The sequence below is a fragment of the Marmota flaviventris genome, chromosome 18 (genome assembly GCF_047511675.1).
Source record: "Marmota flaviventris isolate mMarFla1 chromosome 18, mMarFla1.hap1, whole genome shotgun sequence".
NCBI lineage: Eukaryota > Metazoa > Chordata > Mammalia > Rodentia > Sciuridae > Marmota > Marmota flaviventris.
The window spans coordinates 12,499,549-12,510,516 of NC_092515.1; the positions used below are offsets into that span (position 1 = coordinate 12,499,549).

The 10,968-nt window shown below is 55.6% G+C and overlaps 1 protein-coding gene across 4 annotated transcripts; it reads right to left on the reverse strand.

The window, feature by feature from the left end:
- Nucleotides 1–1,695: 1,695 nt before the first annotated feature.
- LOC114082241 (cell adhesion molecule CEACAM21-like) lies at nucleotides 1,696–8,788 on the reverse strand. Of its 4 annotated transcripts, none has more exons than XM_071605230.1 (8): nucleotides 8,596–8,788; nucleotides 7,403–7,762; nucleotides 4,944–5,210; nucleotides 4,183–4,303; nucleotides 3,199–3,251; nucleotides 2,822–2,853; nucleotides 2,285–2,326; nucleotides 1,696–2,028 (listed from the first exon to the last, which is right to left on the reverse strand). In XM_071605230.1, the coding sequence occupies exons 1-8, from the start codon at nucleotides 8,657–8,659 to the stop codon at nucleotides 1,963–1,965; spliced, it is 1,005 nt and encodes a 334-aa protein (XP_071461331.1). In that variant the 5' UTR covers nucleotides 8,660–8,788; the 3' UTR covers nucleotides 1,696–1,962. The 4 variants fall into 4 exon arrangements, 1 of the variants encoding a protein (XP_071461331.1); XR_011705406.1 differs by having other exon boundaries at nucleotides 1,971–2,028; nucleotides 2,285–2,538; XR_011705407.1 differs by lacking the exon at nucleotides 3,199–3,251 and having other exon boundaries at nucleotides 1,971–2,028; nucleotides 2,285–2,538.
- Nucleotides 8,789–10,968: the final 2,180 nt, after the last annotated feature.

Consider the following 10,968-nt stretch of genomic DNA (forward strand, 5'->3'; position numbering starts at 1 on the left):
CTCTCCCTGTAGAGGGTCAGGAGGGACCTGAAGCTGTGTTTTGGACCCAGGGCTGGTTTCACAGACACCCTGTGGGGCCTGCTGCCCTTAGGGAGGGAGGAGAGGGACTAGGGTGCTCCTGCATGCTGAAGCCTCAGGTGTCCCACCTGGTGAGTCTGCTCAGACATCTGCTGTGGGTGAGGATGTCAGAGTTAGGTGGCTGTCACTGACCTGAAGATGATGTGGGGGCAGGTGTTCAGGAGCTCAGAGCACATGGCTCCTGTAAAGGGGAGGGTCTCGGGGGCTGAGCAGGTTGACCTGGGGAAAATGGGAAGGACTACTGGAGAGTCAGCCCCTCATCTGCCCCTGTCAGGGTCTGAGGCTGTGTCCAGGGAGAAACACTGGGCACAGGGACAGGGTACAGAGGACCCTGGGGACTCTCAGATGCAGAAGGTGAAGAGGAATCCACCCCATCCACGTCAGGGAGACTCCCCTGAGTGCACAGGTGACTCTTCCACTGGGCAACCTGGGGGGGTGGTGAGTGGGACCTGACATGACACTGCATGAGCATGACACTTTCTGGAGGGCTTGGCGTGACACATTTTCCCAGGGGCTTGTGTGTGGCTCAGGGAGCAGGATGCGGTGCTCAGGGGGAACTCCAGCTGGTGTGGTTCCCAGGACAGGACCTGGGGGAAAAGTTTCCACTAGCTTTTAAGATACAACAGTGGCCTGAGTCTCAGGGGACTTATGTTCCTGTGCACACCCGCTAGAGCCTCCAGAAGAATGCAGCTCAGGACACCTTGACTCCGCTGTTTCCTGCTGCTGTGTTGCAGCCAGTCTGTGGCAGCTGCACCAGGAAACCAAGAAAAGAGAAGTCATCGTGTGTGTCCTGATGGTATGTTCATGCAGGACAAGCCTCAATAGAGCTGAGACACAGTGGAATCTCTGAGGATGACTCCCTACTTCTCATGTCAGGACAGACAACTCTCAGGCATCAGCAGAATGTCCCCTAGTAAATTTACCTCTAATTTCCCAGGAATGTAGAGGCCTGATCTACATGAACCTACATGAGAATGTCCCCTGCCCAGCCTTCAGGGAAGGAGTCAGAGCAGTGGCCAGGTGTATTGAGGAGGCTGTAGAGCACATCCTGGTCAGGGAGGAGACCCTCTGTCCCATCACCATGGAGCCTGGAGAGCCCCATGTGGGGAGCCCTGAGCCTCTGCCCTGGGTGCTGGAGTGTGGGGAGGGGGCTGGTCCCAGGGAGACCAGGCAGGGCAGAGTGGACGGTGATGGGAGGGCAGGGCTGGAGCCTCGGGCAGGGCCTGAGGCCCTTGTTCAGGGCTGAGTCTGGGTCTGGCCCTGTCCCCTGATTACTCTGACAGTCTCTGTCCCTGTCCCAGCAGAGGTGAAGATGTGCTGAGTACTGGCCTTTGGGTGGAGAAGAAATCTTGGCCAGAGATAGCCACCCTGGGTCCCTGGAGCGTGAGGGCCACTGAGTGCTCTGCTGGCTGCAGGGCCTTGGGACCCTCACCCTTCCCTGGGACAGACCCGACCTTTGCCCGGGCTCCACCTCCCAGCTCCTGTCTCCCAGGAAGAGGAACCCTGTGGGAACAACTTAGAGACCACGATTCCCCTGCGTGACACAGGAGAGAGCTGACCTGGAACTTGAGGGGAGTGTCTGCCAAGAGACGTTCCCACAAGAACCAAAAGAGCAAAGGAGGGAAGGGGGTCTTTATTCAGCGCCTTTCCAGGTGACCAGTACTGGCCCTTCTTTCTCCCTGGAATGCCATGTTCCTGGGCACAAGCAGCCTAGTGCTGGCCGTTCAGAGCCCAGGGCAGCCTGTGTCTCTAGAATCCCCAGGACCCCTCCCCCTCTAGGTTCCAGAGTCCTATAGGGTCAGGCTCCACCTCTGTCCCATCACCCAGCATCTGGGGTCTAGCAGGACCCTCCCTCAGCCCACATGGAGCATCGTGTGGTGGAAACTAAGAATCCACATCAGCCTTGTGGTCGACCCGGCAGTAGATGTCCAGGTCAGGGTTTAGCAATTCCTGAAAAAGAACAAAGAGGCCTCTGACCCTTCTGAACCAGGGGACCATGAACTCCTAGGCCCTTGCCCACCTGGGACTGCTCTGTCCCTGTGTCTGTCTGTGCTCAGAGGCTCCTGTTCCCAGGCCCCCCATCCCCTGCTCACCACCCCCTGATCCCATTTTGGCTGCTGTTTCCTGGCAAGATCAGGAAGGTGTGGGGAGGGGCATCTCTTGGGTACGCCCTGGACTGTGGGCAAGGGTCATCACCCACACTCACCTGGTAGATGGGGACAGCAGCTCTGTGGCCAGGAGGTGGGGCCTGGCAGGGAGGGAGATTGGAAATCAGGGTCAGCAGAGGGAGGATCATCAAGGCTGAGACTCCAGTGAGCAGGTGCTGGGTGGTGCCTGGAAGGTTCTGGTCTCTGACAGGCCAGAGCTTACTCCCTGTGTCTGTTTAGCCCTTTCTTCTCAGGAGTTACCAGCTCTGGGTCCTGAGCACCAGACTCCAATTCAGGAGAGACACCCCAGTTTCTGTGCAGAATATGGTCCCCATCATTAACTCAGGACCACTGTTAGAAGCTCCCAGCTCCCACTCTGCACCAGGGCTCCCCTAGATGGTAGGAAGTAGGGTGGGCTGAAGACAGAGTGATGGTGGTCCTGTCCCTGAGAGTGGCCAAGTCTATGGCCAGGGCCAGGCTAACCTTGTCTTGGAGCAACATGAGTGGGGCTGTCTGTGCTGTGTGGGGGTTGACAGTGACCCTGCCCTGAGCCTGCAGAGCTAGTCCCCTGTGTAGAGATAGCTGGGGGGACTTACCAGGGAGGTGGAGCTATCAGAAGGTACTTCGCCTGGGGACAGAGACAAGAGTTAGCAGAAGCATGAGGAGGGCTGGGCCCCTGCTGTAGGAGGGGTTAGGCGTCCTCAACTTTCAGAATGTCAGGGAGACAGCATGTCCTGGGAGAGACCCTGTAGCCCTTATAGTGGCCCAAGAAGCCAAGGAACATGAGGAGGAGACCAGATGCCACAAGTCTGGGCTGGCTTTACCAGGTGGGTCCCCTGTTGTGTTTGATGACAGGGATCCTTGAATCCCCAGTGTAAACATTCAACCCTGGACGTGTGGTTGTGGGCAAGAGTGGACACTGTGGGGCTGGCCTAGGGGCTCCCAGCCACCCTCAGGCTTAAGGTGCACTTACTGGGTCTTGCTGCTGGGATGCGGTAGTCTCTGAGGCCATGCTGGACACTGGCCCTAGGAAAAGTCAGCCTTATTCATGAGGGTCATGGACTGGGGTCAGATAGGGGATGAGGAGGGTACCCCATTTCCAAGGTGGGTGTGAAACCTTCCTCTTCCCATCAGGTCTGGGTACCAGGGGGCCCAGGAGAGGGGAACAGAGGAAAGGCCTTAAGAAGACACTGCTGCCCTGGGCCAAGGTGAAAGACCCTCCCAGGTACAGACCCAGGAGAACGTTGCCTGAGGGACTCAGAAAAGCAACTGAGGATTGAGGAAGAATTAGAGCAGGAGGGTTTGACTGAGTGCAGGGGTCCAGGCCCTGGGGGCAGGGAAGCAGGGTCACCACGTAGGCAAGACGTTTGGGAACCACGTGCATCTTGAAAATCCTGACCCCCATTGGTGACCCTGCTGTGGAGGACCCTCTGCTCAGGCCAGGAGATGAGGTGATGTGACAGTGGCCTTTTGTACTCTCCACCCACGTGGCTAGGAGGCAAAGAACTTTCCAGGACACACTACTGGCTGGGTCCTGGGATCCCACCTCACACATCAGGGGCCTTGGGTCACACAGGAGGTGTGGAGAGTGGACCCACCTTCCTCTCCAGGCCCCAGCCCTTGCCCTGAGTGACCTGGGACAGGACCCCTCATACACATAGCTCAGCCCTCTATTGGTGTGGGGGCAAATACTGCAGGAGGTGCCGTTTTTGAACCCTAGTCTAGGGAGGGACATCAGTGCTGTGGGGACAGGTCCTGGTGACCAATGTGCAGAGGAGGCAGCTGTTGAGCAATCAGCCCAGGGCCAGCAGCTGGTGAGGGACGGGGTGCAGCTGGGGTGAGAGGGGAGGGTCCCCGGGAATTGGGGAGGTCGGAGTCAGGCCAGAGTCTGAGGATGGTCTCCTTCCCTCAGGCCTGGGGTCACCTGGGTGGGATCAGGTGGGGGAAGCCTGGGTACCTTCCAGTTCTTGTGTGGAGCAGGAAACACCCCAGAGCAGCCACCAGAGCCACCCCGACCAGGACCCCAGTCACGATGCCAGCGACAGCCCCCACAGGGAGGCCTGGGGTCCTCTCTTCTGCTGAAAGAGAAGAGAAAGGGGCTGAAGGGCAGGTCTTCAGGGGAACCAGCTGGGCCCTGCAGGGGGCCACAGAGGGTGGAAGGAAATGGCACCAAGGTCCCAGTGCAGTTTGTCATGTCGTCACCATGTCCTCCTGACTCTGCTTCTGGCGATTTCCTCACGTTTGGTTTTGAAACCTGCATGTGCTCTAGCCTGACCCTCTCCACATGCAGCTGGGCCACATCCTGCTCATGCTCCTGTTAAGGTCTCTTCCTCTTCTCTTTTATTTTATTATATTTCTTAGATGTTGAAGGTCCTTTATTTAATTCATTTGTTTGTTTGATGCTGAGAATTGAACCCAGGTTCTCACACAGGCCGGGCAAGTGCTCTACCACTGAGCCACACCCCACCCCCTCTTCCTCTTTTCTTCCTTCCCATCACAGGACAGTGTCAGTGGGCAGCCCTCACAGACTGTCTAGCCCAGGCCCAGCCTCGGGTACAGATCAGAACCAAGGTGACACCAAGGCACCTAATTTCTGCGTAGTCAACCACATTCTCTCCAAGCTCTGGCATCTACCCCATGCTCATGGCTGGTGCCATATGATGGCCCTTGATAGTGAAATCTATGACAGAAGCACTGGGTGGGACGGGGGCCACTCACAGATCACAGCCAGTCTGTAGCGGTCACTTCTGGTGGAACTGAAGGGGTTGGAGGCCTCACACTGATACTCCCCTGCATCCTCCTGTCTGACGGGGTCTATGCTGAGGGTGCTGTGGTCCGGGGACAGCTGCATCCTGTCTGTGAGCTGCAGAGCCTGGCTATTGAAGATCCACGTGATGGAGATTCCAGGGTCACCTGAGAGGCAGGTCATGACCACAGAGTATGGTTCTGTGTTGGTGGCTCTGAGGGAGGGCTGGGCCACAAGCCCTGTGGAAAAACAGCAGGGGGCTGACTGACAGCAGGCCTGAGGCCTGGGGCCCTGTCTGTCCTCAGAGACGTCTGTCTGTTCTCAGGGCCATCAGGATGTGGGTGAGATGGTCCAGAGGATGAGCTGGATGGTTGAGGCCATGGACAGTGGTTGAGGACCCAGAAATAAGATGCCCTTGTTATGATCTTGGGTCTGAAGTGGTTCAAGTCTGTTCTGGGAAACTACAAAATATACTGCAATACGTTGACCTTGGACTACACAGCAACCTCCTCAGGTTCCTTATCTTAAAATAGGAACTTGCTGAACCTCCCTCTGACCCTAGATGACCCCAAGGAGACCCCAGACTGGTCCCCTTGATATCTCTCTGGGATCCAGATGGGAAACCTCTTCTCAGGCCCCAGGTCCAGCCACCTCATTATCAAGTGGGGTTGCTCTTTAGGGACTCTTGTGCCTTATCTTCCAGAACTTCTGTGCTGGTCTTGGTGCATCTTGTGCTGCTCTAACAGACCACCTGAGACTGGGTGGTGTGTGAAGAAGAGAGATCTCCTGCTCACTGTTCTGGAGCCAGGGAAGTGCAAGATCTAGGGGCCCCATGTGAAGAGGGCTGCTTGCTGCATCTTAACAGCAGGGGGCATCCGATGGTGAGAGAGCACAAGGGAGAGGAGGAGGGGAAGGGGCCACACTCACCCCTTTTCAGAAAGCCACCTCTGCAGGATCTGGTTCCCTTTTTCCTTTCATAGGGACCTACGTCCTTCCCTGAGGCCACACCTCAGATCCCTGGGAGTTCAGTTACCACTACATGCTTTGGGGGGCACATTCACACCACAGCAGTGACTATAAAAGTTTGGTTTGTGATTTCTGGATCTCTGCCATGCATGTTGGGGAAGGAGGGATTATCAGCCTGTCCACCTTGGACCCAGGCAGGATTTGCATGGAGTAGAGCAGTTCAGGGACCACTAAGGAGTGAGGACGCCCAGCCCAGTCCTGATGGCTTAGATGGTTGGATTCAGATGTAAAGGATTTCTCAATTAACGCAGGATTGACACTCTGGTCCTGGACGGCTATATGAGGGGGAGGCCTGGACATTGTGTTGAGGCAGGTAATATGGTTTCATGGTAAAAATTGATTATCCTCCATTTGCTCTCACTCCCAGACCACACTGTCCCCTCCAGCTGCCAGTGCCCTGAGCCAATGGCTGGTCTCTGGTCCACAGATGCCTAATAGGCCCTCAGCATGCAGAGCACAGGGCTCTGGCTACACAGTGACATGCACCACTGACCTCCCACACATGGTCTGTGTTCCCCGTGCCTCAGTTTCCCTTTATTGGATACATGGGAAGTGGTGTCTGGTTCACCATGTTGTCTATAAATCAACCTTGAAATCCTCACAGTAACCTGACCTTGGTTTAGAGGAGTTGCCCCCAAAGAAAAAGCCCCTACTCTGATCTGCCTCCCAGTGAGAGCACCCTGGGCTGGTCCCGGGAGGACCAGGAGCTCCAGGGGCATCTCTTTCCTCTGTTCCTCCCCTTGGGGACATGGACCTTCCTGTGGAGCCTCATAGAGGTCCATCAGGGCACCTGATTGGCCTGAGGCACCTGTCCCTCTGTGCTCACCACACCTAGTCCCAGGAGAAGGAGATGCCCAGGTGCCCTTGCCCGGATGTGGCTCCTGGGACTGTGCCCTGGCTGGTGGCCACCTCCAGGAGCTACCAGATCAGGTAGCCAGTAAATCATTGCTCCCCAGCGGCCCTCAACAGGAGGCCAAACTCCAACCCTGGCCACATGTCCTCAGGGTCACCTGGAGCCAGGAGCCTGGGACAGAGGTCTGGGACAGGAGCTCCCTGGGCTGACCTTCCCTGTGAGGACTCCAGGGCCCTCAGGCCAGGCCTGACTCAGTCCTGCAGGGTCTTTCTCAGGGCCATGCTCCTGGGAAGGACACAGGGGCTGGGCTGAGACTGCTCTGCCTGAGCCGAGTCTCCCACCAGACCACCCTGCTCTCTGCCAGTGGATTCAGGCAGAGGACTCGGATCTTCTGAAGTCTGTCTGCACTGCGTGTGTCCTGCACTAAAGGCTCCAACTCCACTGTGGGGACGTTATGCACAGGAGGAGGGAGGCTGAGTCCAGGTCTCAGGGTCCTGTGTGTGCAGTGGAGATAACCCCTACAACACCCAGAGGACCTGGGGCATCACTCACCATGTACACGGAACTCTGCAGTTGCTGTCTCAATATGTACATTGGCAGCTATAGTTTGCAGGGTGTAGAATCCTGTGTCCTCCTTTGTCACATTCACGAACAGCAGGGACCCATTGGGGTAGATTGTCTCTCGACCACTGAATGCAGGACCTTGGGTAGCTGAGTGTGTGAGATTCGAGTAGGATACAATGAGAAGGTTTTGGGTTGTTATTTCCCCTCTGTACCAGAAGTAGCCTACAGTGTTCTCCGACACATTGTGGACAAGTAGAAGAACGTCTTTCCCTTTAGCAACGTCAGAAGGCACTGGTTCAATAGTGAGCGGAGCAGTGGGGTGCGGGTTCCTGAAGGTTAACAGTGAGACTAAGGAGGGAAGAGAGAGAAATCCATCAATACTGGGACCTTGTACTGGGTGGAGAGTTGGGACCCAGGTCCTCAGCAGGAGTCTTCACTATTCAGCCTTGGGGTATGTGGTGTGTGCGTGTGTCCCTGGTCAAGGCCAGCAGCATGACCTCCATTCCTTCAGGACCCCTGTACCTGTCATCCTCTCTTGGGAACACATTTCCCCAGGTGTCTGCAAGGCTGGCCCCTCAGTGCCCTCAGATCCCTGCTCACACCCTGACCACCTCCTTACAGACCCCAGGTCTTCCCTGTGGACATTTCCCTGCTCTCTGCCCTCCTAGATCTACACAGCACCTGGCCTCACCTGCAGATCTCCCTCTGGCCTGGCTTCCTGCCCTCTAGAGAGGAAGCTCCAGGAGGCAGAGACTAGTCTGACCCTTGTTGTGGCCCAGGGCCTGGACCAGGCTCAGCCTCCTGTGGATGAGTGAAGCAGGGTCCCCACCCTGAGGGTCCAGGTGTCTGTGTGCCAATGTCTGAGGCTGGTGGCTGCAGACAGTGTCCACTGCTCAAGTTGCCTTTCTATTTGGAGAGTGGCCCTGACAGAGCTGTTAACACTGATTTTCAAAATATAATGGCCCCTGGTGATTCACTTGGAAAAGAGAACCCCTGATCTTTCTGTCTCCCTTCATCTGTTCCTCTTGGTGAGCTTCTGTCTTCTCTGTTCTGTTCCCAATGGGTTCCCAATGGGACAGAGTGAAGCCCTGTGTCCCCTGTGAGGGTCGTGTCTTCCCCAGGGGTCACCAACAAGACTGTGCTCCCACCTCCTGCCTCCTCAGGGAACTGTCCCCTCTTACCTGCCAGCAGGACCCCCTGCCAGGGGATGCCCCCTCTGCAGGGACAGGCTGAGGGGGGCTGCATGGTCCCTGCTGCTCTGTCCCCTCTGTGGAAGGAGCTTCACTGAGACCCGCTGGGAAGCCCAGGTCCAGGCCACTCAGCCCTGCTGCCTGCTCCTCTCTGAGCTCAGCCTCCTCCCAGGGCAGGAGCACTTTCCTGGGTCAGGTGGGTGGGGGCGGGGTCTCTGTGGAGGAACCTCTCTGTCCCCTCCCTCTCAGTCCTGCCTCCTGTCCCTTCTGCTTTCCCTGTTGGGTTTCACTACTGCATGCCACACCCTGAGGAGCAAGGCAGGTGGGGACGCTGTCCCCTGAGAGAAGTGGCTCATCCAGCACTGGCCTCAGCTGTGTCCTGGCCTCAGGGCTCTCAGCACCACCCAGGGAACCCCTGGGTGTCCCTCACCCCTGGGCATATTTCCTTTATGATGAGAGTCCCAGTTTAGCCCTCTTTCTTCCCCATGTTCTCAATTGCTCAGGGAAGGTGGATTTCCTCCCTACAGGCAGGGGACAGAGAGAGCTCTGGGGTCTAGAAAGGGGCGCACTGAGTGATGGCTGGTGAGGGGACCTGCTCTCTGTACCTGGTGTCCCCAGCTTGGCCTCTGAGTGGCTATCTCAGGACTTCACACACTTTGTGTCCTGGGAAGGGAGGACTGTGGTAGTGGAGGTAGGTGAATGTGAGCTCCTTGGTCCTCAGGGTGTTTTAGGGAGACCCTCTCTCTCCATTGTTTGGTGCAGCTGTGGCTCAGGCCTGCCCATGCCTTCCTTGGGTGGCCTCTGTCCTCTACCTAGTGATTCTCCTGTGGTCACCCTGACTTTTTCCATGGGTGATGCCAGGAGGCAGGGCCTGCTCAGAGGGTCCTCACAGGCCCAGGAAAGAGGGAGGTGGGAGCAGAGCAGGTTCGTGGGAGGCACCCTGTTGTCTATTGGTCTATTGGGGATGGAAATCTCACCACATGTCCACCTCCTGAGCCAAAGCCTAGTGGAAGCCTCAGAACCAATTTGCCAAGTGTTGACTGTGAGTCCCATGTCGCCCCCTGGTGGTCATGAGGAGACCTGTGGCCAGTGTCAGGGACTGTAGCAGGGATGCTGACCAGGGTCCAAATGGTGAGAACTGGCCCTGACCCTGGCAAAGGTGACCCTGACCTATTGGCTGCAGAGTGGGTCCCGTTTACTGAGTGTCCCCAGGATACCTGACTCTGTCCAGTGCAGGGTGAGTCTAGGGAGAGGACGGGAGTTGTCTTGGGGACTCCTTCTCCAGAGTAGGGAGGACTGTGTCCCCAGGGGATGGGCAGCCTCAATAGGGGCCATCTGTGCCTGAGCGTTCAAAGGAAGGACATGGGGAGGTGTCTCCTGAGGCTTTAGGGGGCAAGCAATGGCCTTGTGAGCTATGTCTGCAGTTGGCTGATGTCGTGTGAGTATTATGGAGATTATCTGGTTAGATACATGACACAGCCTCTCATCCCAGCTGTTCAGGAGGCTGAGGCAGGAGGATCCCTAGTTTGAGGCCAGCCCATGCAAATTTAGTTTGACTTTGTCTCAAAATAAAAAATGCAATGTAGTTCAGTGTTAGAGTCCCTCCCAGTTCCTCACACCTCTGTGTGTGTGTGTGTCTGTCTGTCTGTCTCTCTTTCTCACACACACACACACACACACACACACACACACACAAATACTATCTAAGCAGAGTGGGTGTATTTTACACATCTTTCTTAAAAACTTTTCATAGTGTAATACTTATTACAAAAATGGGCTATATTAACCCTTTAAACTATAGAAATACATGCATGAGTCCATTCAAATATACAACAACCACTACCATTTCCAGAATTTTTTCATCACCTTCACTAAAACTCTGACCATTAAGCTATCATGACACAGGACCCTCTAGCCTCGGGTAACCTTAAATCTATTTCCTGTCTCTATGAATTTGCCTATTCCAGATATTTCATATAAATGAAATTATACAACCACATACCATTTGCTTCTTGTTTAATCATGTTTTCAGGTTGACCTAGGTTGTATTGTTCATCAGAACTTTATTTTTTATGGCAAATCAATAATCCAACATATTTTTAAGCCATGTTTTTTATGTATTCTCTGTTGATGGACACGGGGTTGTTTCCACACCTGCCTGTTGTGAAGAATGGTGTGGCGAGCCTTAGCCTGGGGGAGCTATTGGAGTCCCTGTTTCCCATCCTGTGGGCACGTGCCCAGCCGTGGGAGTGCTGGGTAGATGGGCTTCTGCCTGGCTCTGGCAGGAAGTGCCCAAGTGTTCTCCACAGCGCTTCAGAGTCCCTGGGCTAATGTAGGAAGGTGTGGAGTGAGATGTCATTGTGA

Coding starts and splice junctions, on each gene's coding strand:
- LOC114082241 (XM_071605230.1), bottom strand. CDS start 8,659: ATGCAGCCCCCCTCAGCCTGTCCCTGCAGAGGGGGCATCCCCTGGCAG. Junction 5,211..7,402: donor TGCAGAGTTCCGTGTACATG/GTGAGTGATGCC, acceptor GTTTTTCCACAG/GGCTTGTGGCCCAGCCCTCC. Junction 3,252..4,182: donor CTCCACACAAGAACTGGAAG/GTACCCAGGCTT, acceptor GACTTTTCCTAG/GGCCAGTGTCCAGCATGGCC.